The sequence below is a fragment of the Sorex araneus genome, chromosome 3 (genome assembly GCF_027595985.1).
Source record: "Sorex araneus isolate mSorAra2 chromosome 3, mSorAra2.pri, whole genome shotgun sequence".
NCBI classification, from domain to species: domain Eukaryota; kingdom Metazoa; phylum Chordata; class Mammalia; order Eulipotyphla; family Soricidae; genus Sorex; species Sorex araneus.
The window spans coordinates 146,635,112-146,660,232 of record NC_073304.1 but is presented as its reverse complement, the minus strand read 5'-3'; the positions used below and the strand labels follow the sequence as shown (position 1 = coordinate 146,660,232).

Below are 25,121 nucleotides of genomic sequence, written 5' to 3'. Positions count from 1 at the left end.
TGAGACTTCTTGTTACTGTTTTTGGCATATTGAATATGCCAACGGATAGCTTGCCAGGCTCTGCCTTGCAGGTGAGATACTCTTGGTAGTTTGCCGGGCTCTCCGAGAGGGGTAGAGGAATCAAACCTAGGTTGGCCCTCGTGCAAGGCAAATGCCCTACCACTGTGCTATCGCTCCAGCCTGGAGAGATAGTACAGCAGACAAGACACTTGCCCTGCACACAGCCAACTTGGATTTGATCCTCAGCATCACCTATGGTTCCCTCGAGCCCATCAGGAGTGATTTCTGAGTGCAGATCAGGAGTTATCCCTAAGCACAAACTCAAAAAATAAAAAAACATGCTGTGTTGAGTAGAGTTAACACTATTTTCATTTTCTTACTATTGCTTTCTTCTTTTTTTCTCTGGGTTTGTCCTTAATGTTGAATCTACACAATGGAATACTATGTAGCTGTCAGAAAACATGAAGTCATGAAATTTGCATATAAATGGATCAACATGGAAAGTATCGTGTTGAGTGAAATGAGTCAGAAAGAAAGAGACATAGAAAGATTGCACTCATATGTGGAATATAATGTAACTGAGAAGTACAAGTTGGCAACGATGCAACTTCTGGCACATATCTCTCTGGACTTAGTTACTAAAATACTAAATTACAGAAAGCCAAAACTGAGAGGCCGCTAAGTGTGGTCACTCGACCTCATACCTCTTAATCCTCAGCAATGGAAAACAAATTATCTAATGCTTCCTTTTCAGCAGGTCTGACTTTAGGGGAGAGACTCTCCAAACTCTCCAAAATAATAGTGAGTTTTGTTGAAATATTGTATGCAATCAAAGTGAAAGTAAAGTGAAATTTATTAGTTACACAGGTGGGGGGGGCTAAGGGTGGGGGGCTAGGGGCGTGGGGGGGTTAGGGGTGTGGGGGGGCGGGGTGGAGCTATACTGGGATTCTTGGTGGTGGAATATAAGCACTGGTGAAGGGATGGGTATTCGAGCATTGTATAACTGAGATTTAAACCTGAAAACTTTGTAACTTTCCACATGGTGACTCAATAAAAAATTAAAAAAAAAATCAGACATTAAAATAAAGTATTAAGTCTACAAGAAAAAAAAATGTTGAATCTAAGAAGGTCCCTTAAAGACTAAATTGCCCAATGGAGGGACGAGGAAAGAGGTTGTCCTTATCGTCTAGATAAAAATACTGAGTGCCTGAACATACACCATGACCTGTTAGCTCCTGTATTGCAAGCCATAATGCACAAAAGGAAAAGGAGAAAAAGAGCAAGAAGGAAAGTGCCTCCCAATGGGAGGCTGGGGGTGGGAGGTAGGGGGTTGGGGGGTGGTGGTGAGGAAACGGGAGACATTGGTGTTGGGAAATGTACACTGGAGGAGGGATGGGTGCTGGATCACTGTGTGACTGAAACCCAATTATGAACCGCTTTGTAATGGTCTATCTCATGGATACCCAGTTTTTAAAAATTTGAAAAAAAAGCAATGTGGAGTTCATGCCCAATTCAATTAGTTTAATCAATGGCTGAATAAATAGCAATACTCCTACATAAAAAACAAAGGAAAGAAAAGAAAAGAAAAGAAAAGAAAAGAAAAGAAAAGAAAAGAAAAGAAAAGAAAAGAAAAGAAAAGAAAAGAAAAGAATAAAGGGAAGGGAAGGGAAGGGGAAGGGGAAGGGGAAGGGGAAGGGAAGGGAAGGGGAAGGGAAGGGAAGGGAAGGGAAGGGAAGGGAAGGGGAAGGGAAGGGGAAGGGAAGGGAAGGGGAAGGGAAGGGAAGGGAAGGGGAAGGGAAGGGGAAGGGAAGGGAAGGGAAGGGGAAGGGAAGGGGAAGGGAAGGGAAGGGGAAGAGAAGGGGAAGGAAAGAAAAGAAAAGAAAAGAAAAGAAAAGAAAAGAAAAGAAAAGAAAAGAAAAGAAAAGAAAAGAAAAGAAAAGAAAAGAAAAGAAAAGAAAGAAAAGAAAAAGAAAAAGAAAAAGAAAAGTCTGTGGTCCAACTACAAAGTTCACTGAAAATGTGTTGGGAAAACTTTCGGAGAAGGAGAGACAAGATCAACCCCCTACAGAGAACACTGTGCAAAAAAAGTGTTGGTATCCGCTGCAGTTCCTGGAACCCACGACAACAGGTTTGCCACGAGAAGTCATAAAACAAGGAACATTACCACGGTATTGTTGTTTTTTAATAATATTTATTTCTCAAACTCAAAGCTTTCAAATGCAAATGCATCAAGTTCTAACATTTTGTACTGACAAGAGATGTCACCTGTACCCCAGGGGAACAGCCACCATAACACCAGAGGAAGCCTCAGTTTCCCAGGCTATGCAAATAGAATGAGAAAACCTTCCAATGAAGTCTAATGATCATCCTAATGTTCATCTTAACATCTATCTAGATCAATCTGGATGTGAATGGATAAAAATAAAGTCAATTTTCCTAAGACATGTTTTTTAATCCATTAAAAAGGAAGAACAAAGGCCAGGTGGCTTGAGGCAAGAAATGCTCAAGGATCCTATTATTTACAGACTTCCTCTTTCATGGTCTTCTCACCTCTCTGTGCAAACATACAATTTGCACCAACTTGATTTGGTCCAGGCAACACTCCAGGCATTTTCTTTAGCTTACACTTTATTTTTTTTAAGTAATAGGTAAACACGATTTAGAACCTGAACTCACAAAAAAGCACTTTCTTTCCTGATCCTCCTCTTGGAAGTGTCCAAGTAATGCTGTGGTTTGCCAGATCTTTTCAAATGCAGCCCCTCCCTCCACACCTTCCTGGGCCCTCTGAATTTAATTTAATTGGCTGAGATGAAGTGTGAGCCAGAGAGCCCTGACAGTCCAGGCTCTGCCAGAGGAAGGATGTGATTCTAACCTTTGCTGCTGGAAGGTTTTTTACCTGGTAGAACCCACCCAGTGAAGCTTCCCGAGTCAGAGTCCCAGCTCAATGACTAAGAATGCCCCCCATGTGTGTGAGTCAGCAAAGTACAAATAAATTCAGTCTCAGAAGAGGACACTTGAGTTCAGAATCTAGCTGCATCCTAAAACAAGGCACCAGAAAGTTAACTACAAGGGAATTATTTTTAAATTTGGGGAGCGGCTTTAGAGTGGCACCATTATCCACAGTGAACAAAGCACCCCAGTTAAAATCCTAATCTGCCATGGTGGAAGGAGCTAATGGAGGCTGGAGACTAGAGGGCAGATAAGGAGATTTGGGGCTTTAGCAGTTCACAGAAGTGTCACCACAAAACACAGGTTCACACAGCATTCTGAAGCAAATGCTCAGAAAAAAAAAATCAAACTGGGAGGGGTTGATCCTAAATCAAACTATCAAAACCATTAATATGTTGGGAAAGCAGGATCTCTCCCGGCATGGTCCTCCTAGGTGTGGGTCAGGCCTCATTCCCAAAGCAGTCAGCAGGCACTGTGATTTCAAAATGTTACTAACACAGTTTGATTTCAAAGCTGAAGTTACTTAGTGAGGAATAATGTCTTACTGCCAAAGATTCAAGAGTGAGACCAATGCTTAAGGCCAAGAATTTGGTGTGGGCCTTTTTGCCAGGAACGGGGGGAAGGTACTGCTGCAATTCTACAGCTACTCAAACTGATCCCAAGCATCAGACTGGGAGAAAGCTGCATACCAGTAGAAAGCATCAGAAAACTGCCCCAAGCCTAGGAGACTGCCTGCATTTATATAAGGGCTCACACTTGAACTTTAGTGCCCCAGGTCACTGCCAAGTTTCATATTACTCAACACAGACACACATACACACACACACACACACACACACACACACACACACACACACACACAAAGAGGAACCACTGGACTCTACAAATTCTGAGTATCTGGTGCTTATGTGAGCAGTATGCAAGGCAGGTTTCAGTTGAGATTTCCAGACACCCAAAATTCAAGATCTATTCTGGGGCTGGCAAAATGCAAACAGAGGCTATAGAAACCACTAGACAGAGATTGTATTTTCAAAAGGCAGCCTTGGTCAGCAACTCTTTACCCTAATTTTCCTAAAACATATGTTTCTCACACTCCAAAATAGCTGGGTCTACTAAGAACTTCAGGTGACAAAATTGTTTTCCAAAATGGCCGTCACACAACAGGAAAGAACTGAAGGACTTGGAGCCATGTCCGTGCCTCTGACCAACTCCAAAGGACAAGGAGTACCAGAGTACTAAAAAATAAAGATAAATAGAAAGAGTTCCAAGGAGGCTTCTGGGAACTGGAAATCTAATCGTTCAACATGGTTTCATCCTATCTGTATGGAGTCTCATTACCCTTATCTCTATATCTCCTAGTAAATGCAATACTGGCTTTTGTTATCAAGTGCTTCTTTGGCAGCTTTATCACATGTCAATGCTTTGGTTTAACAAATCTGTCATTTTTGTGCAGCTTTGTGAGGTCATGGGTGACCATGTCACATTTTTAAAGTTGGTATTCGTTCAACACTGCCCCTCCCTTTTAACACTGAAATATCCCAGGGTCCCATTCCATGTAGAAATGTCCTTGACTGAAAGCTATCGATTATCACTCCAGCTCACGACTCACTCCTTAGTGTGACAGGAACTGGTCATACTAAGAAGTGGCTCTAGTTTCACCTATGATTATGACGTGAATTACAACTGAGCTATGGGTTTTGCTTCAGCCTAATTTGCGTTTAAGAGAATGAAGACATCACATTTCAGAAACACACACACACACACATATAAAACAAACACTGAAAATATCTTTGGAAAAAGGTAAACCACTCATTTTCTACTAAGCATTTTTGCATTCCAATAACTTTGTTGCTTAAAAGGAGACTGCAGCTACCCAGGGCATGGGACTTTTGTGGCCATAGGATTACATTAAAATCCAAAGCATAGTTTTGATGAAATCACTTCAAAAACCCAGCAGGCTGGCAAATACTGAGTTTCTTGGCCCTTGATTATCCTACAGTGAAGTTTTCTAAGAGATTCCACAAAAAGTTTCAAAACACAAAATCCCTAATCTAAGCCTACTGGGAAAGCAGAAGCTTGGAAGGTTCCTTTTACTAAGCTTCAGACTAGAGATTAACACTGTTTTCCTTCTAAAGTGCAGAACATACATAAGTGAGACCACATCCACCAGGATGAGAATAAGGAAAGACCACTTGCTTAATTCTTCAACTAACACATTCTTGCCAGGGGCTTGGAAGCACAGGAGGCCCCAGTAAATCTCAACCCTCTGTCTCCAGGCTCGAGTCAGGGGACAGCAGGCTCAACTCAAAGGTGACTTCAAGCTGACCAACAGTGTCCATAGTGCTCATTCCGTAGGTCACTCTTTTGTATCTAAGTTCCTGAATTCACTTGCTGTCAGAAAACCTGAAAGAAGAAATCACTATTGCTTTTGGGGGGTAGGGCCCACACAAAATACAAAAAAAAAAACAGCCAAAGCATTCCCCCCTAAACAGCATGTCATACTCAGAAAGTAACCAAATGGATTTCCAGTCAAAACATTGGAAGACCCAAAGGCTAGTCCCTATAACCACTCAACTCAGCACAATCCTTAATCTTAGGAAGAGCAAAATAAAATTGATCAGCTAATGAAAAAAGAAAAGTGTCATTCAGTAAGAATTCCTTATTTAAAGAACATTTTTTTCCCCAAACATTCATGTTTCCTATTTACAATAGCCCCCCACCACCACTTTACTTTTAGCATCAAGTTCCACATTTTATTATCTTTTTCAAGTTACATTTCAAGAAACAGGTTGTCTTTTTTTTTTTTTTTTCTCCTCAGCAATCTCTCACAATTCATCATGATAGCCCAGCATTTAAACCAGAAAACACTTTCAACTAGGTCTCAATTCTCCAGCGACTGACTTTGTTTTCTGGGGGAAATGAAAGAAATTCTCAGCTCTCTGAAAGGGAATAAATGTAAGCAACTTAGTCCCATCAACACAACTGAAGTCACAAGAACACCCCTCACTTCCTGCCCAATTAAAGCCCAAATTTTCATGCCCAAATTAAACCACTTAGACTATCAGCACAACTTTCCTGAGAATCCCAAATGAGGGCCAACGTGGCTTCTGTGAGGCACAAGTGAGAAGACTGGCAGCAGAAACGCTTTCTCAGACCCAGCCCAAGCATCTCCCCCATCTCCATGAGTGCACAGTGCCCACAAAGGAGTGCGAGGCGTGACTGGGTCGCATCTGTCTTAGAAGGACATGCCTAGGTAGGTCAGACTTCCTATAGCAGTTTCCAAAGTGGCACTGGAACAATGGGTCTTCTTAGGGTTGGCTCATGATAAGACTGTTGACCCATTCCAATGGGCAAAGAACAACAACAACAAAAAGGCAGAATCAGAGCTGAGTTCCCCTTTAAAAGCCAAACACCTACATCTAGAAGGAGGCTCCCCTACCTGAGAGCCCTAGCCTATGGGGGTCCCCCTGTGGAAACCCTCAGGTCTCACGGCTAGTTACAGGGCAGCCAGGTAGGGTAGGGCTGGCTGTAGGTCACCGGAGGATGGGCCACGTAATAGTTGTTGAAGTTGCCGTCGCTGACATAAGGTGCAGGCTGGTAGTAACAAGTGACGTTGGTGGCATTGGGGATGATGTTCTGTTCGGCCAGCACTCGCAAGGCTAGGAGGGAGATGAGGTTCAGGGTCTGTCTCCGCTCGTGCCCCATGAGACACACAGTGCTCTCGTTCACCACCTGGCGTAGAATCATGAGGTAGTCATACTTGCTCCTCTCCCCTTCGGCAAAGTGGTTTTGGAGGTAGGTCTCCAGCTTCCGCTGCTGTTCCAGGATGTCCGGGAAGTCAATGAAGAACCTGGAGCACATGTACCGCTCCAGAGTCTTGATCTCATCCTGGTTGGTGGGCCTGAAGTCCCGTACCAGGAGGTTGCTGTACTTCAACAGCCCCCCGCCCCGGATCTCTTCGGGGTTCTTGGTGGCAATCAGTCTCTTCTGCAGATGGTCCAAAGCCTCCTCAAAGTCCCCGTACACGCTCTCCCCGATTACCTGGGGGTGCAGGTGCTCAGAGAGGGGGCTGCTGGAGCAGTCATAGAAGACCAGCAAAGGATCCAGGATGATCTGGAAGGAGTCCACGCTGAACTCAAACTGCCGCCGGATAGAGTCGACAAACTTCAGCTCCACATTCCTCCCGTTCTTGTTGGAGAGGGAGATGAGGCTCCAGCGGTCAGTGTCCGTGCAGACCTTCACCAGCTTCTGGACGTACGCCTCCTTCAGAGTGACTGGGCTGATTTTGAGTTTGTTCACACCTTCTGGCAGGAAGTTCAGCAAGGAGCATAGCACCACATCCCTGACCAGCTGAAACTCGGCCTCCGCTGGAAGGGCCACATGGAAGATCAGGTCCAGGTCCTTGCAACCCAAGCCGTTGTCCTTGACCAGGACATGGCCCGCGGCAGACCCATTCAGCCGGACATCCTGCACTTTGATACCAGCCTCCTCCAGCTGGGCACGGACCGTCTGGACGATGTCCTTCAGAGTGATCTCCAAGGTTGGAAAGTTGCCTCGGCCATGAATGGGGACAACCTCGGTCAGGACCTCGTGCAGCCGGCTCACCTGGTCCCAGCTGAGCACGCTGAAGGAGTCACAGTCCTTGCCACTGCCACTCTCCTCTGCCATCTCGGGGTGTTCTTCCGGGTAAGCTGGAAGGGAAGGATGAGACACACAGTTAGAGCCACTTCACAGGGCAAAGCAGCTCCCAGCACTGGGGCCAGATGCTCATGTACTGCAAAACATGCTCCTTTCTGCAAGATTGCCAACAAATAGTGTGAAGGGCTTCACTGGCTCGGGATACAATGAGTCTGAGTGCATGAAAGGCCAATGACAGAATGGAGCAAGGAAAAAATGTATGAACTTATTCTAGACCAAGTTCAGTGAGTTCATACTTCTGTTTTATGTGGATTTTGATTGTTTGGAGTTTTGTTTGTTTTATTTCTGCTTGTTTTGTCTGCCAGAGGGTGGAGTGCACTAGTTTTGTGAAGGGAAGCAGACAAATGTATTAAATCAAGAAATCTAAGCACAACTTATTCAACAAAGAGTCTTACATTTTGTTTAATTTTTCATGAAATTAAATCTTCTGTTTTGGGCCTCCTAACACATTTTAAACTCCTTACTATGAAAGCCCCAACATACATGCAGAACACAGCTCCTTCCCCCCACAGCATTCCATACACGTAGAACTCTCTTCGGCACACATCCCATGCCCTTTTCACTTAGGGAGCACTCTGTCCTCAAATAAGCTCTTCTGAGATTTAAGGCAGGACAAAGGCATTGTTTGAATAAAAAGATTCCTAAGTAATAAGGGTCTGGTGAGCAGTGAGGGGAGAGAGCTCTGCCCCGCTAAGGTAAAAATGTGGAAACCTTTATCAGCGTGCTCTTGCAACTAGAACTTGAAAAACTACCCAAGAATAAATCAGTACTAATAGAAAACTAAAACCAAACCAAAAAATACCACTCGCTTCTCACATTTCATCTGCCAGACCCATAAAGTGACTCAAGTAAATCTTTGACAAAGTTATACCTTTCAGAGAATGAAACCAGACAGATCTATGGAAATCCTAACATACAAAAAGCAATGATGATAAGTTACAAGTCAAGGTTCCTGGCAAATTCCATAGATGCAGTAGCCAGATGTATGTGAGGGCTTGGTCTTGCCCCCCGCCAGCTGTCTCTAAGGTCAGGGAGCGTTCCCATCCCTGTAGCCTTTCTGACTTGCTAGACACAAACAAGATCCAGCCCAAAGATGGTGCAGCTTCATTTTTTATGTTCCACATAAGAACATAATTTTCGTATTGCACAGGTGAACTTGTTGCTGTAATGTTCAGGTGGACAGGGTGGCTGTTATTCAGTACTAGGACACAGCTGGACATGCTAAGTTCACCCCCCCACCCTGCCCAATGTTATTTTATGAAACACCATGATTTAGAGTTATTCATTGTTGGGTTTTAGACATAAAATGTTGGATCACTGATCCCTCCACCAGTGTTAACTTCCCTCCACCAATGTTGCCAGGCTTTCTCTCCTACTGCCCCAACACCCCCATACACCCCCAACCAGGCACCTTTTTAAATTTGGTTATTAAAGTTTGGGTCTCAATGATTTCAGTGTTGTTGACTCTGGTTTGGATATTTAGGCCTATCATTCCTTAACACCACCGATGTACCTTGACCCTTGACCCCTGTTGCTTCTCATCTGTCTCCTCTCCCTCCACCCCCACTCATTGTCTTTCCTCCCCATATGCTTTGGGACCAAAAGTGACTGGCACCCCACTTTAAACCACTGCATTTCATCATCCAGTCTTCTAATACCATATATAAGTGAGATCACCCTGTGGACACATCAAGTCTCTAAGCTGACCATGGCTTTATAAAGGTGGGAAGCACGTGACAAGGCAGTGTGTGACAGAAAGAAAATAATCAAAAACAGAATAAATACCAGGCCCTTGATGAGGGAGGAAGGGAAGGTGAGGGCAGAGTTCCCAGGCCAGCAGAAAGTAGCACTCTTGGCTGAGGTCAAGGGGCAGAAGGCATCACGCAGCCAACACCTGGCATGTTATCCTGTCTGGTCACTATGCACCTCCCAATCAGATCACAAGGTCCCTTCAGTATCTAGGTTAAGGGACTGAAGTTGCTTGGCTGGCAATGGATGGCAGACCATGTGATGGAGACAGACGTTAATCAATCTAAGGATGCATGTTCTTCTACAGGCTACAGAAGAATACTAGTCCAGGGGAAGAGAAATGTTTCCCTGCAGACCTGTTTGGGCAAAGCTGAAAAGCCCTCTCTAGATCATCCTACAAAAATACGGATAATAAGCAAAACTACTAATGGAATAAGTTATTGTGGTCAGCTTCAAGTCTGATTTGGCACAGCAAAGCTCTCCTGAATGAGCTTCATGCACACATTACTCATCCCCTGGAGACTGATTTGCACACAGTACGCATGTGCCTGTTATTTAGGGTACCACACAACAAAGTCAAAAGACCAAGAGAGCCCTATGTTCGAGATGCTGCTGGTGACCTCTAACTCAGCAAAAGAGGGCTCTATTTGCAGAAATACAAGCTGATGTGCTGTGTGCATCACCCTTATCTAGTGGTCAGAACTCATGCTGACAATACTAGTATGAGAAATCCTAACAATTCACTTAGTATTTGGGATAAAAGAAACTAATGTTCAGAAAACCTCCAAGAAGAACCTCAATAACATTGCCAAAGAAAGTTTCTAAGATTGGGGAGATAGTATAGCTGGTAGGGTGCTTGCCTTTCACATGGTCAGCCCCAGGTTCACTCTCTGGCACCCGATATGGTCTTCTAAGCTCATCAGGAGTGATTCCTGAGTACATTGACAGGAGTAAGACCTGAGCACTGCTGGTATGGCCCATTCCCTCACTCCCCCACAAAAGAAAGATAATCTCTAAGATTAAATTTGAGAATACTCCCACCTCAAGAACATTGGGTGTTTCTTCCCCCCCCCCCCTATTTTGTTGGTTATGGTCCCAGCTCAGTGTTCAGAGGACCATGTAGTGCCAGAGATCAAACTTGGGCCTCTCACATGCAAAGCATGTGCTTGGCCTTTGAGCCATCTCTCCAGCTCCTAGAACAAAGGTTCTTCATATTACATGAGAGACATCTAAGACCAGCAAGAATCTGAAGCCTGTAAGCCCTCTTTTATCCTGAGTGAGAAAAGGTAAAGTATAGATGTATGGCAATTTTTTCTTTTTCTTTTTTTCCCCTTTTGTTGGGGGTGCACAGCAAGCAGTGCTCAGGTCTTACTCTTGGCTCTACACTCAGGGATTACTTCTGGTGGTAACTCAGGGCACTGTTTGTGGTGCCTGGGATCCTACGCAGGTGAACCACATGCAAGACAAGCACCCTGCCTGCTGTACCATCTCTCTCAAATCATCTCAGATTTTCATATTTTTTTTAACGTGTAAGCTTGTAGCAAATTAAAAGTTTGACTCTGGTGTAGACTAAAATTTGTGAGGCTCATATGAGAGAGGCAGAATATTCTAAATATTATTCCTGAAAGTTGTATTATGAAGCAATAACAAGCAGCATGGCACTGAATGGACAAGTGAATAAAACAGGACAAGTGAGAAAGGACAAGTGAATAGAGCAAAATTAGTTAATCAATAAATTCAAATGCACAAAGTGCTCTGATAAATAAGAAAGGAGGCATTTCAAAATAGTGATGGGGAGAGATGCCTCCAGACCCTGCACCAGGCTGAGTCTCATCTGGAAGACCCAGGACAGCTGGAAACTTCCAGAACCCAATCGCCATCATGTTCATGGCCAATCCCTAGAGGCGCGGAACAAGCCTCATCATGAGTATGAATCTGCTGAAAAACTCAGGTGTGCAGGTTTTGTGACCAAAATCTCCAGGTTCTCACGGAGTCAGAAATGGGCAACTTCCCTCTATCTCCCTGTTCTTCTGGGAGCTGGTGAGTCACGCCCACGAACAGCCTCTGGCACCATAGTAGCTCATTAACGGCCATGATTCAGAGACTCACAAATATCTCAGAAGAGATCAACAAGATTCAGAGATAGCTCTGAACCCTAACATCACCATTCAGTTAAAAATTTAACTCCAATTGTATCACCCTATTTAAAATTTTAGAATTCCTGAAGCACATGGCCACGTGACATCTTAATACTCTACACCACTGATGTACCAAGTACCATGTACAAATGGAGTGTACAGTAGAAGGCAACTGATCTGATAGTGCACAAGGCTCAACCTGTAATGACCTGTTAGTAATCTCTTATACAAGGGCTCCAGGGAGAGATACAATCTTCACATACTTTTCTCTAAGGAAACTCCTGGAATCATTTTTAGCAGAGTATTCATAACAAAAAATACAAAATAAATTATTTAGGACCAGCTTTTGGGGCAGGCTTAGGTAATGGTGGTAAAATTTGAAATAATGGTGGTGGGAAGGTGTAATGGTGGTGGGATCGGTACTGGAATACTTAATGTAATAAATTATTGTGAACAACTTATAAAAATAAAATTATATTAAAAAACAAAATAGTGATGAGGAAAACCATGGAAACATCTGTATAGCAATATAGATTTAAAAACAAAAGATGACTCCATATCTTGTGCCAAACTATTCTAGATGGATAAAACAAAGACTTAAGAATAAAAGCATTAAGTTCAGAGTACTAAGGGAGGGAGACATGGAATTAGTATATACTTACATAGACTTGATAGTCCTAAGTCACCAAAGTCATTTGAAAATTGAGGTTTGGGGAGCCGGAGTGATAGTACAACAGATAGGTCATTTGCCTTGCAGGAACCAACCCAGGTTTAATCCCTGGCATTCCACATGGTCCCTGGAGCATTCCAGGAATAACTCCTCAACATTTCCGGGTGTGACCCCAAAGGACAAAAAGGAAAAAAATGATATTTGCCTGTGTGTGTATGTGGGCGTGTGTGGGGTTATATGCATGTGCTCACATGCACACAAGTATACACATGTGTTATCTACATAGAACACCATAAAGAAGTCAAAAGACACAGTAGGAAGATACTTGTCACATTAGCTGAAGTATTCCCATCCTTCCTGAATTCCAAGCCCTTACAAATCAGAATTGGAACCCCAACAGACAAAGGACACAATGACTCAAGCACATAACATAGTCATCCCTGACCTAATGGTATATGCAAATGAAACCATCAGTGCACCACTACTTTTACCTACCAGATTGGTAAAGGTCAAGACATGCTGGGAAGCAGACACCTTTTCACACTGCCCAAAGTCTCTGCAGAACAATGTGGGACTCTCTATTTTAAGCCTGATACAGCAATTCTGCATCTAGAAGTTTGCTTTGGATCTCAGTGCATGGTTAGGTTTGCAAGGATGCACTAGGATATTCCCTGGAGCATACCTTATAAGCCTACAAGCATTCATATCTCAGGAAGGCAGCTAAATGACTTCATTCACATACAGTTCTAACACATACGTGAACTTTTTCAAAGCTGGTGTCAACACTATCTGTATCAGTGTGAAATGTCATAAAGTGTTCATTAAGAGGAAAGGGTAAAAGAGCATCGCTCTGCACATACAATTACAGGACCTCTAGAAAGTTTATTCGAATCTATGTATAAGCTGAAAAAATAATCTTCAAATCTTGTCGAAAATCTTTCTCTAATGAGTATTCTTCTCATCTGTTACCTTGTTTTTGGTTTTATTTGGGGGTAGGGAATGTCACACCCTGGGATGCTTAGGGCTTACTCCTGACTCTGTACTCAGAGGGCACTCCTGGCAGGGCTCAGGGGATTTTATGGGATGCTGGGAATCAACCCAGTATTCGACCACATGCAAGACAAGTGCTTTACTCTCTTATCAATCTCTCCAGCTCTGTCTTATTTGTTTTCTATACCTATCCACCACTTCCATTCCCAGACATCTATGTGCCAACATCAAATACTCTCAATACCTTCCTCTCAAAGCCTTGAATGTTGATTTCTAAAGTGTGGTGGAGACACTTGGGTTTGTCTTCCTTCTACACTAGCTTTTGGTCATATTTCTACGTCAGTATTACTTAAAGGAAAATGTCCACTCTTTCTCCACAGAGCCCCCAAATTCCTAAAAGAATAGGTAAGTCTTCTCATCTGACGCTATTCTGTTATCCAAATTGCATAACTGCTGTTTTTTATTTCAAATTGTAAGCACCCACCTCATAATACTGTTTGGTTGATTACTTGCCTGCATTTGTAAATACCTTACTAAATTCATCAGTTTTTCAGGCATTTTCCATGCTATTGCCCTCTGACACATAAATAATACAATTGTCTTGGGGAGGGGTGGATAGTCTGTATAAAAACAGAATTTGGGAACATGACAAATGCCAAGCCCATTCTGTAATTTTTATTTCCCCCAATTTACCACCACTTATACATAAAGGAGCTCAAGCTGTTGAAGGCTCAAATTTAGGCTAGATCGGAATTCAACACAAGTGCATCCAAAGAGGCTCCATTAAGTTATCGGTGTCCATTTGGAATTCTTTATTCCCCCTCACCATTCCAAGAAAATTCACATATCAAAAACACTTTTTTTTTTCAATTTGACAAACACTGGTATTACTAGAACAAGTCCAAGTCATAGGTCCTTAGAGCTTAGATAACACACTAGAGACATCTAATAGTTTTGGTTTGAATTCAACACAAATATATTCCCCATATCAAAAATCACGTGAAAGACACATTCCAAACTCATGCAAGGTCCTGGTTAGGGGAATATTCTAGCTAGCAGAATTAACAAAGGAATGACTAGAAAATAATTAATTTAAAGCCTGGTAAGTTAGAACTCATGTTTGATTTTTCTTTTACACTCTGAGAAGCATGCTCATTTGTGACAGTGGGAACCAGAAGACACGGGAACAAGGATTTCTCATTGATATCAAAATTCAGGCACCTTTTTATAAGCAAGGGTGACATCACCACTGCCAACTCAGTGTGAGCTACCTGATCTGAAAAAATGGATTCATAATGAAAACGATGTTAGGTACCCTTGATTCTTCTTGCTTCCAGCTGTAGAAGATAGGGAAAATTCACAAACTGCAATAAATAGGCAGCAAAAGAAGAAAGGCAACAGCAAAAGACTGCCAGGAAGATGCCATGCTTTTTAGGGGCAACCTGATGTTTAACTTAACTTTGTTTCCTATTTCCCAGAACAAAGACACTCAAGGAAAACCTGTTTCAACACTGATTCAAAGTGAGAAAGGAGAGCTATTTCAAGTCCTGTTTCAGTTTATCCAGGTCTCAGAAATAAGGGGCTACGGCAGAGTTTATGGAGGTCTGTGGGGACGTGAGGGGTGAGTGAGAGGGCAGATGCACGAGCCGGAGCTGTAGAAGACCTCCAGGTCTCAGAGTCAAGAGATCTGTCTGTTCCTGACATTAACCATAGGAAATGTTCTGTGAGTTCTTGGTATATGTGGAGGTGTACAACCAGGAAGATAATGGCAGCATATATTTAGATCTAGTCCACTGATACTGTGAAAAAAATAATAGCAAAGCAAGCACGCACAAGGCTTCATGAAAATACTCAGGTTTGTACTGAGCTCACTTGGCCCTCCGTCCACCTGTCCCTGAGCCACTGAGCCACCTTCTTCCTCTGAGCCCGCTGGGGGTTGAAGAATGCACAAGGAACCAAACACTTGTTAGCATTCCTTTGACAACATACTTTCTCCCATTGCTACTGGGCATTACCACAATAGTCTGGGTCTTCTCAGGAGCATTTTCTGCTCAGGATAAGAGATCAATGTGTGGTGCGCCCCAACCCAGATGACAGACTTATCATCTCATAACTCATGAGGGTCCCAGACACCTGTGAGTGGAACCTTCCACACAGACTCTTCTCTCCATGCACCCAACAGAGGAAAGGACCAGCAAAACGCGGCTCAATCATGGCACAGAAAAGCCTTGATAACTTGAAGCAGGAGAGAAAGAAGAGGGCAGCACATGTCAAAGTATCCTATCCAACCCCTTCTCTGGGTTAGTGAAGTAGAGGAGCATGACTCCCAACCTGTTCTTCCCACCTGTGAAAGATGGGCAGGAGTGTGTGTGGAGAAGCTTCCACTGAGCCACCGGGTGTCATTCCTCACAAGCACTGTGAAGATGCTACAAAGGACCCTTTTCCCACAAATTAAAACAGCATGAAGAGAACAGCTCTGATGCCCAATTCCAGGTCACTGTTTCCACTCTTGGGCACGGAGACTCATTGATGTTCTGCATTAAGCACATCAATGCTGATCTGCAAACCCCCAAAGTGGCTCCGTGCTGCCTCTGAGAGAAGCCCCACTGAGAAGGTAATTCACTGGCCATGCAGTAAAGGAAACTGCACTTCTCAATGTGGATGCCACCACAACTGTGGCAGAGTCAACGGGAAATTCTTACAATTTCATCTCCCCTCCCCACTGTGCTTCTATTACTTCCTCAGAAGCTCCAGGCATGTGTCACCCAGGCGTGGCCAGGGGAGCCCAAATGCCACTCCGTGCTGGCTAGGTAACCTAACGGAGGCCACCAAATTCTATCCAGCAATGTCCCACAGGGACAGAGGCAACAACCCACAGACCCACACGAATGCATTTGATTCTTTGGCAACCTTGTATAAGAGACTGTTCCCCACTCTGCACCCCTCCCCCCAACTGATCATAGAAACTGTCTTGTGGGAAAGTGGCCAAAATGAGATTTAAGAGGTGGAGAGTGTCCCTGTGTGCTGGGGATACATCCCTGGTGCTGCAGGCCTACGTGGGCATTGCTCAGAGAGTTGACGGAAATCGGAGGCAATGAAAGTCAGGATAGGGAAGTAAAACTGGAGGACCTGAGCCTGCAAGTAGCGGAGGGGTCAATCCCCAGCACTGATCCCTAAGCACAGAGCCAGAATTAAACCCTGAGCACCACTGGCTTTGCCTCTCCCAGCCTCCTGCCCCCTCTCCCTAAACCCCCAAAGTTGGAAGGATTTGCATGACAGTCGAGAAAGCAACAACCTCAAGGTGTTCAGGTTGGTGTTTTGAAGGTGGAAGAAGCTGAAGGTACAGAACTGAGGGGACTAGCACCCATCAGTACACAGACTCTCAAGCACAGCAGGAATGCGAGCAGGGGCCAGGAATACTTAGCCTAGCTGGAGTCAGCAGAATTGAATGTAAGGAAAGAAATGAGACTAATAATGGCTTAGAGGAGACAATGTAGGACTGCAAATTCTGAGGGCATTCCACAGGGCCAGTAGCCAGGCAGTAGTGCTTTCAGGGAAAGCCAGATTGGAAGGGAGTACACACCCAGAAAGCCGAAGTCTGGCAGTCCAGTGAATAGGGCACCTGCACATGGCCAATCCGTGTTTGATCTCCAGCATCCCATATGGTCCTAAGTCCAACCAAGAGTAATCCCTGGGTGCAAAGCCAGGAGTAAGTCCTGAGTGTGGCAAGGTGTGGCCAAAAAAATAATTAAATTTTTTTTTAAAGTTAGCCGGGAAAAAAAAATGGTGCAAGGAGGGTGATTTTAGCCAAGGGCTGGCCCTGACCCTGACTGGGCAACTCAGACACATGCTCTGTGCTCAGAACACAGGAATGAAAAAAAGGTGCTCCATGGGCTGGGGAGATCAGGAGTTAGGATCTGCCAGTCGAGCAGGGAACAGGACACCCCCTGCAGACAACTTTATCAGACCCTAGGACTGCAGATAACCCAGCTGGGACTAACTTGGAGACCACAGGGACATTTGCAAGAAGTGACCCAGCCCCACCAGCACAAGCACAGGATGGAGAGCTAAAACAGAACTGAAACAGAAATCAGCCAGCATGGACATTGTAAGCGGCCACCTGTCACCTGCATCTAGCTGGGCCCTAAAGGTTCCTGGGTCCTCACAGTGCCTGGCATTCTCAACAACCATGATGTGATCTTTGCCGTCGCAGTGGCAAAGAGCGCCCAGGTGGATTCCACCTTCTGTTTGGGGTGGGGGGTGGCCACACCTCGAGGTTGTAGGGGTTAGAGAAATGCTCAGCCTGCCCTGAATTCTGAGGGCAGCCTGTGGAAGTGTGTCCCCTGGCTGCTAGCCCCCTCCCGGGGCCCCAGCTCCACCCTCGAGGAGAAGGCCACACTCTGGGAACTCCTGCCAGGGCCCCAAACACACACACACACATTACAGATACTGGAGGCCCACACCTGTGCTTCATGTCCACGGTATCTAGTCAGATCTGCGGGCTGCACAGAGCCAGCTAAAAGGACTGCAAAAGAGGAGTGTCAAATTGACTCTGGGCTCACTTTGCTTTTAGAGTTGCCCACACAAACACCCACAAACACATTCTGCCACAGTTCAAAGGAGTAGATGCCCTGGGCCACCAAGCCACAACCAACAGAAATGATGTCAAATCAGTGGCTCAGCAGACACCACAGTGGGTCTTTCCTACTCAGGACTTCAGCGTACTCAGTCTTGAGCTCACGACACTTTCTCGGGGCTCTCAGAATTCCCCAATCCAGCAGTTCAATACCCATATTTCCAAGAGTAGGGAAAAATATTGCTTCCATTACCACAGAAACTGGGGGTAGAGCCAGAGCTAACAGGAGGGTTCTTGAACCAAGCAGAAGCACAGACATAGCAAATTTAAGGGGACCCCACAAATACACATTTCTTATGGGTGCCAACACCACAGTCTGAATAGTTAGCAAGGAGCAAGGTCTGGCCACAGGAGATGACAGACAGACAGTTCTTTCCAGCTTTCAAAATAGGGTGCTTCAGCAAATGTGGCTGGAGAGATAACGCTAGGAGAACTACAGCCGTGGCTGCAAAACACCCCAAAGCAGAGCCAAACACATGGGTCCAGAAGTCAGAGCAGGGAAACACCATGAGAGTTCACAGGCTGAGAGAGATCTCTGGAACCATTGCAGATGTAAAATGCAGCACAGACACACCAGATGGAGCAAAGCAGAGAGGCCTTGAGTTCCCAAAGCCTTGACAGTTTTTCCAATGTTACAGACATGGCTTGAACTGGAACTGTGGCCAGGTTGGTAGCCGGCTCCCTTTCTAATTCAGAGACGTCACTGGTCTGAACTCTCTCAAAGAAACTGACAAGACTATGACAAAACTGACAAGACCATTCCTCCAAGAAGGCTGGCGACTGTAAGAATGACCACAAGGACCAAAATTCCACCGGGATTTCTGAAAGCCTTCAGGTCTCATCGAGTGGTGTCAAGCAGTGCTGTGACCATCCAGAGGCAACACTGCCAGCTCTGGGGGTTGTACCCATTGCCAACTGTCCCACTAAGAAACCTCAGACCATAGTGAAAAAAACTGTCTGGTCACTCACAACATTACCTGGCCAGATCAGGAAAGGGACAGCAGCTTCTGGCTGTCCGAATGCAGCACTTACCACACCTTCCACATTACATGCCCCATTTATAGTGTCTGAGCAGCCACTGGCCTGCATTTCCATAAGGATGCCAGCTGTACACACACATATCATTGGGTTTGATCCAGATTTTTGGTGAGCATCAGTCCTTCCCTCTGGAGTCAGCACTCACAGAGCAAGTACTCCATCTCCTGGTACTGCTCATGGCATTAGGGTGAAACATGACTGCCAGGGTCCCTATGGGGACATTATAAAATGCTTCTTAAACCACCAAAAATTCAGGTAGGTGACTTAGTGGGAGCTTGAGAGGCAGAGAGACTATACAAGGTACCAACTGCATAGCCGAGTGCCACTCTGTCTTTGGTATGCACATGTGTGGTACACAAATACACCGCACTATGCTACTGATCAAGTTAACATTTACCAGCCCTGTGTGTAGTTCTGGGTGCCAACAGGCAAGATTTCTGACACCTTCTTTTGGGAAGTCTCTTTTACACCTTGCATCTTCACTTAAATTGTGATTGTTAATAATTTCATTTGTTGATAAGTGCCAGTTCCCTGCCAATCTAATATTATTTCTACCTAGTTATCTGAAATTCTGTTATTATCTTGCAATGAATGATCTAAGAGATGGTAGGAAAGCAAAACAAGGAGCACTGGACTTGGGAACCAAACATCCTGTGTTCTAGTGCCAGGCCTGGCTGTGTAAACTGGCCAGGATAACCAAGCAGGCTTTATTTTTACAAACACCTGAGTGCCTATTTCATTCGGGGTGCACGTGGTACAGTGGGAAGCGAGAGACCAACAATTCATCCCTAGCTGAGCTTACACTCAAGGCTCAAGCACTGCTTCCCTAGGTGCACTGCTAGTTCTAACCTGCCATACTTGCAGAATCAGAACTGGAAACGGTTTGGGGAGAGTCAAGACTTCTATGGCCTAATAGTCATAAGCTCACACAACCATAGAGTATTTGAAATAGGGTGATGTGCCATCAATGGAAAAGAGACAGTTCTGAAGATAATGCACTTGGAGAACAGAAAAAATGCAGAGATATCATACAAGCAGTGGTTTATTTGATGACAGTTGAAAAGATATTTAACAAGACGGGGCCAACTATTTAAAATGAGGCAATCAGTTTATTTTGGCTTTTTGATGCTCAAAACATTATTGTGGCTCACATTGTTTCTAAGAGACAGTCCAGCCTTGATGCCCTGAATCAGTGAAGAAACTGCAGCCCAAGAAGGTAAAGGTTCTGCCCTAACTAGAATACAAGTGTCCTTGGCAGATAGGTGGCCTCAGGGCGCTGGAGGTGGGATGCATGAAGAGCACCAAGGGCCTCAGTTTGAGATAGCAGTGCTCCTGGCCAAGCCTGGGACCAGCGGGTGCTCTGTCCACACCCACCTTCCCCTTGCCCTTCCAGCAGCTCCACCAAGTGGACTTTTGGTCAGACCAAAAGCACAGTCCAGTGCCATGGGGGTCCTGGTGCTCACTCCTTTCATTGCCACAGCACAGGTCAGAGATGGTTCATGAGAGGCTGCGGTGGAGGGGTGGCTACCTAGGTGAGGCAGGATGGCACCTTCCTCCACCCAGGCATGAGGGGCTTCAGCAAGGCAAAAGGAACTCTGTCAGCACTGGGCAACACATTTATTTTATTCCAGAAATGCTTCTGTGGGGGCTCATCTGGAGATGGATTGGCACTTTTCATGATCATCTAGTCAAAAGTAAGATTTTACTTTTAAAATTTAAGTGAGAGTGAAGTGTGAGGCAGTGCTATAAAGCATTATAAGGAATAAGGGGTCCCTTGGAAAGTGATCAGAAGCCTCTGAGAAGAGCCCCAGGCCAGATGGAAACCATTGTGCTAAAGAACTAGCATTAACTTATTCAAAAGATCTGAGTCTGGGGGCCAGGGAGATAGGACAGTGGGTAGAGCGTTTGTCTTGCACATGGTTAGTTCCATCTCTGGCATTTCATACGGTCCCCCAAGCACTGCCAGGAGTGATCCCTGAGTTCAGAACCAGGAGTAACCGCCAAGTTCTGCTGGGTCTGGTCTCCAAACAAAAATCTGAATCTGAGTTCAGTGAGGTGAGGAGGGAAATTAGGGAGACTCCAGATCCTAAAGGAACAGGTCCTAAAGAGGGGCTCAGCTTTGAGGCGAGGCTGGAGTGCTCAGCTACTGTGCTCATCATGTGGCTATCTGTGGGGCTCTAGAGTGGGTCAGCCATGACCATGAGAAACAAGCAAACCAACAAAAAAAAACTATAAAGAGAAAGAATCAATCTAGTGGCCAAGAAAGTCAGGCCAAGCAGCATCCTTTAGGCTGGGGTGGGTCCTTTAGGCAAGGCCCTGGCTAGAAGCAGCCACTGCTCAGCTTAAACAGGTTTAGTTGTTGGGCAATTAGCTGCCACTGCCCCTCAGCTCCTGGCCTTAATCCCCAAGGCCTCATTTAAGGAAGGCCAAGTCTGGAGCCTCAATCCCATCAAATCGATCCTCCTTCACATATACCTTCCTGGGGTGGGGGTAAGACAGGTCAGGGCAATTCCAAAAAGCGAAGTGGCCAGTCTGTGCCTGCAACCCTTGGTCGTGGCAAACACCCTGGCCCACCTGTATCCCAAGCCCTTCCACAGGCCTTTCCATGTACCGTGCCCTGGCACCTGGCACCAACTCCCTGGCACCTGGCAGCAACTTCGGCCTCAGGAGCACTTAATGACCCAGTCACCGTTATCAAGAAACACACGCTCTGTGCGCACTTGAGTGACCAAGATGCAAAAGGCTCTGAGGCTGAGCAGGCTGAGCAACAGCCACCAAGGGAGTTGCTTCACATCATCAAGTATTTCTTCATACTCGTTTTTATCCTGTTATTCCAAGAAGTCCTGCAAACAGTTCCAGAGCAGGCTACAGGGGCCAGCTGTGTAAAACTCCATTAATTCCAAACAATTCCTATGGCCTTCTCAAGAAGGTACTTCCTGCCCATGGTTTAAATTCCAAAAGCACACAACACAATGCATACAGTGAAAGGAAAAACAAAGCAAACAAAACCAAAAGGAGCAAACTAAGTAAGGGTCCTGCCAGAAGCCCAGCAGGGGTTCAGCATGGCCATGGAACCCAAGTGGAGTCAAGCATGTGGTTATTTCTCTACGCCCACAAGTGTTTGCTTCATCATCATTGGCTCAAGCCATTGTCATGGGCAATGGTCCAAACACCACGATGACAGAAAGTGTTTTCGGCACAGCTGTGTTTACGTCAGTGACAACACCAAAAAGCAGTTTTTCCCTAGTAAAACTTACACCCTGCATTGCTTTCCTTGATACCCCCCACACACACACTCATAATAACAAATCAGCACAGCCTGCTGTCAGACCAAGAAAGGCAACCAACCAGACTAGTTTAACAGAACTCTGCTTCCTTCAATCTCCATTAACATAAAGGTTTGCTAGCACATTCAGAGTCCCAGTATTGTCCCTTTGAGGACTGACCCCACCTACACAGCCAAGACCAGATTCAGACTTACTCCATTCAGGGGGAGAGGAGGAACGAACACACACACACACACACACACACACACACACACACACACACACACACACACACACACACACACACACACACACACACACACACACACACACACACACACACACACACACACACACACACACACAGAGTTTTCTTAGTTTCTATCCAGAGTGCTGGGTCTGTAAGAACAAGGACACCACAGACCACTCCAAGTTATCTTTATTGCTGGGTATTGCCTGGAATTTCCAAAGCAGGGATTTCTGTTCTGCGGGGGTGCCATGAGCAGCCTGGCCTGGCTTTTAAAGCTGGACACACTGGACTAAGTAGAGGAAGGGGGTCAATCCCCATAGAGTGGGGTCTGGTTAACTACAGCTGAGTGGAGAAAACCCAGGGCAAGCCAAACAGCAAAATCCTTACTAAACAGCTGGCTACAAGGTAGCTACTAGGGTACTACCTAGTAGCTAGAAACTACTACCTAGAAACAACACTCTATACGGTGTTGCCCTTGGTTCTATCAGCACACACTTAAATTACTTATGAAATTAGGGACCTTTGCTTTGGGTGCCAGTTTAGAGGCAGAGTTAAAAGAAAAAGTGTGGTGGTGGTCTCTGTCTCTATGTGTCTCTCTCTCCCTCTCTCTGCCCCCCTTGCTCCCTCCTTCTCTCCCATCCCCTTTCTCCTTTCATCTTTGACATTATGTAACTTCCCTCCCAGAGGAGCTAACTGCACAATTATATACAATTTAACAAAATCTTTCCCCAAACTCCTTATTGAGAATAAATATACTCTAAAGCTATGAGTATACCTTAGCGACACAAGGTTTCAGTTATCTCAAGTAAAAGCTTGATTCCAGAGATATTAAGTTTTCCATCTTCACAAACAAGAATGTCAAAGGACAGAGCCGGTGCTGGTCCAGCTCAGACCGTTTCCCTGAAAGCGAAGAGAAAAGTCAGCGGTTCTGTGGACCCGGCCCGCCCCCTTTACCGCAGGGTCCAGAGTGGGCTCGGAAATACCTCTGGGAATTTAAGGCTCAGCACGGGAGCCAGCCCAGCTCACTCGCCGCCCGCCCGAAGCTCCTGGAGGATTTACCGCTGAACTTTATTTCCTGGAGCGGGTCGGGTGCCTCACCCACCGAGGCCTGTCCCAAATGCCCTAGATCGCAGCGAAAACTACCCAGGAGTCGGTATCCCCACTTCTTGGCCGCAGGGGTGGAGGGCAGGCGGTGGGCACGTGAAGCCTTTGGACTGCCCGTCTTTAAACCCAGAAAGCAGAAACGGACATCTGTTATTTTAAAAACGGTGGTCGCGGGCCAGACCCACGGAACAGCAGGAGAGGTGTTTATCTTGCACACAGCAGCTGACCAAGATTCAACCCCGGACACCCCGCATGGTGCCCACCCCAGCACCGCCAGGCGTGAGCCCTGAGCCCTGTCGGGGGTAACCCCCAAACAAACCCCAAAAACTGAAATAAAAAAGTTGGCCCCCGTTGCAGACAGAAACGTGTTTTCCCCTGCCTAAGCCATCCTCGCACGCAGAGGACAGAGGCTCCCCCCTGCGGGCCCAGTCCGAACGGGGTGGGGGTCTTGGGGGGGGATGGACCCTGGGGAAGCTCTCTTCTGCCTCCGTGGGCGAGCTTCGCTCTGGTCGCCCGCCTGCGTCCTGGACTGAGATCCAGCTTCCTCGCCCCCTCCAGACCGGCCGGGGGCAGCCGTGCCTCCAAGTCCCCGTTAGTCGGGTCAACAGAGTTGGGGTCCCAGCTGGAAGCCACTTTCGGTTCCAGAGAGGAGCGAGCGGCTGGCAGTCGCCGAGTACCGGAGAAGATTCCGAGAGACGCACCGCACTCGGGCTCGGTCCCCCGCGGCCGAGAACCAGTCCGAGCCACTCCGCGGCTGCGGGTCCGTCTCGAGCCCAGGCCTAGGGCATCTAGCCTGGGGCGCGTCCCGCGGCCCCCAGCCCAGATCCAGATCCCCGACGGCTGCGTCCCCAACTGCGCCTTCGGAAACCGCCGCGTTCGAACCTGCGATCGGCGGGCGGGAGGTGTGCGCGACCCCGGCGCCCCCCGGGCCAGCCCGAGAGCTGGCAGGGGTGGCCGGGGCGCCGTTGGGGCGGGAAGGGCAGCGGGGCCCGCGGCCCGCCGGCTCCCGGGAGGAGGGGAGCTTAGCTCCCCGCACCTGTCCGCAGCTCCCGCACCTGCGCGTGAGCCCGCTGGGGTCCGCGGAAACCTGGAGCTCGGGCAGAGCTGGCGGGCTTGCAACAGGTGTGCGCGCTCGCGGCCCGGGGACGGACTCACCTGGCGGAACCGAGCAGCAGCTCCCGGCAGGAGCGGGGCAGCTAGAAGCCCCAGCAGCGGCGCCGAGTGAGCCGAGCCGCCGCCGCCCCCTCCGTTCTTATCCGCCGGGCCACGCCCCCGCCGGCCAGCGCCCCGCCCGCTCCCTCAGCCAGGCCGCCCCGGGGAGCGCGGCGGGGCGGAGCCAGGCCCCGCGGGCTCCTTCCGCCCGGCGCTGAGGGCGGGGCCGAATGCGGCGGCCCCGCTGATTGGCTGCTCCGTGAATGGTTGCCGGGAGACGAGTAACTCTTCGGCAGCTGAAAGGGGCGGGGCCCCAGCCGTCGCGCCGCGCAGGCGCAATAGAGGGATCACGCCGACGGCCGGACTCAGGTTTGCGAGCGGTTGGGGCTCGATTTCGCTCCGCTCCGCGCTTTTCTGCCCTTCCATCGCCCCGTCGCCCCTTCCCCACCCCAGCCCTCTCCTCCGCAGGCCTAGGGGACCT

The 25,121-nt window shown here is 46.8% G+C and overlaps 1 protein-coding gene across 2 annotated transcripts; it reads right to left on the bottom strand.

Annotated features, from left to right (window-relative positions):
- Nucleotides 1–2,186: 2,186 nt before the first annotated feature.
- On the bottom strand, nucleotides 2,187–24,771 carry TENT5C (terminal nucleotidyltransferase 5C). 2 transcript variants are annotated; one of them, XM_055131830.1, is made up of 3 exons: nucleotides 24,644–24,718; nucleotides 23,160–23,284; nucleotides 2,187–7,640 (listed from the first exon to the last, which is right to left on the bottom strand). In XM_055131830.1, exon 3 carries the CDS (start codon nucleotides 7,615–7,617, stop codon nucleotides 6,442–6,444), a length of 1,176 nt encoding a protein of 391 aa, XP_054987805.1. In that variant the 5' UTR covers nucleotides 7,618–7,640; nucleotides 23,160–23,284; nucleotides 24,644–24,718; the 3' UTR covers nucleotides 2,187–6,441. The 2 variants fall into 2 exon arrangements, with proteins under 2 accessions (XP_054987805.1, XP_054987806.1); XM_055131831.1 differs by lacking the exon at nucleotides 23,160–23,284 and having other exon boundaries at nucleotides 24,644–24,771.
- Between the last annotated feature and the right edge of the window lie 350 nt (nucleotides 24,772–25,121).

Bases quoted from the DNA above. Each gene is read 5' to 3' on its own strand.
- TENT5C (XM_055131831.1), bottom strand. From the start codon at position 7,617: ATGGCAGAGGAGAGTGGCAGTGGCAAGGACTGTGACTCCTTCAGCGTG.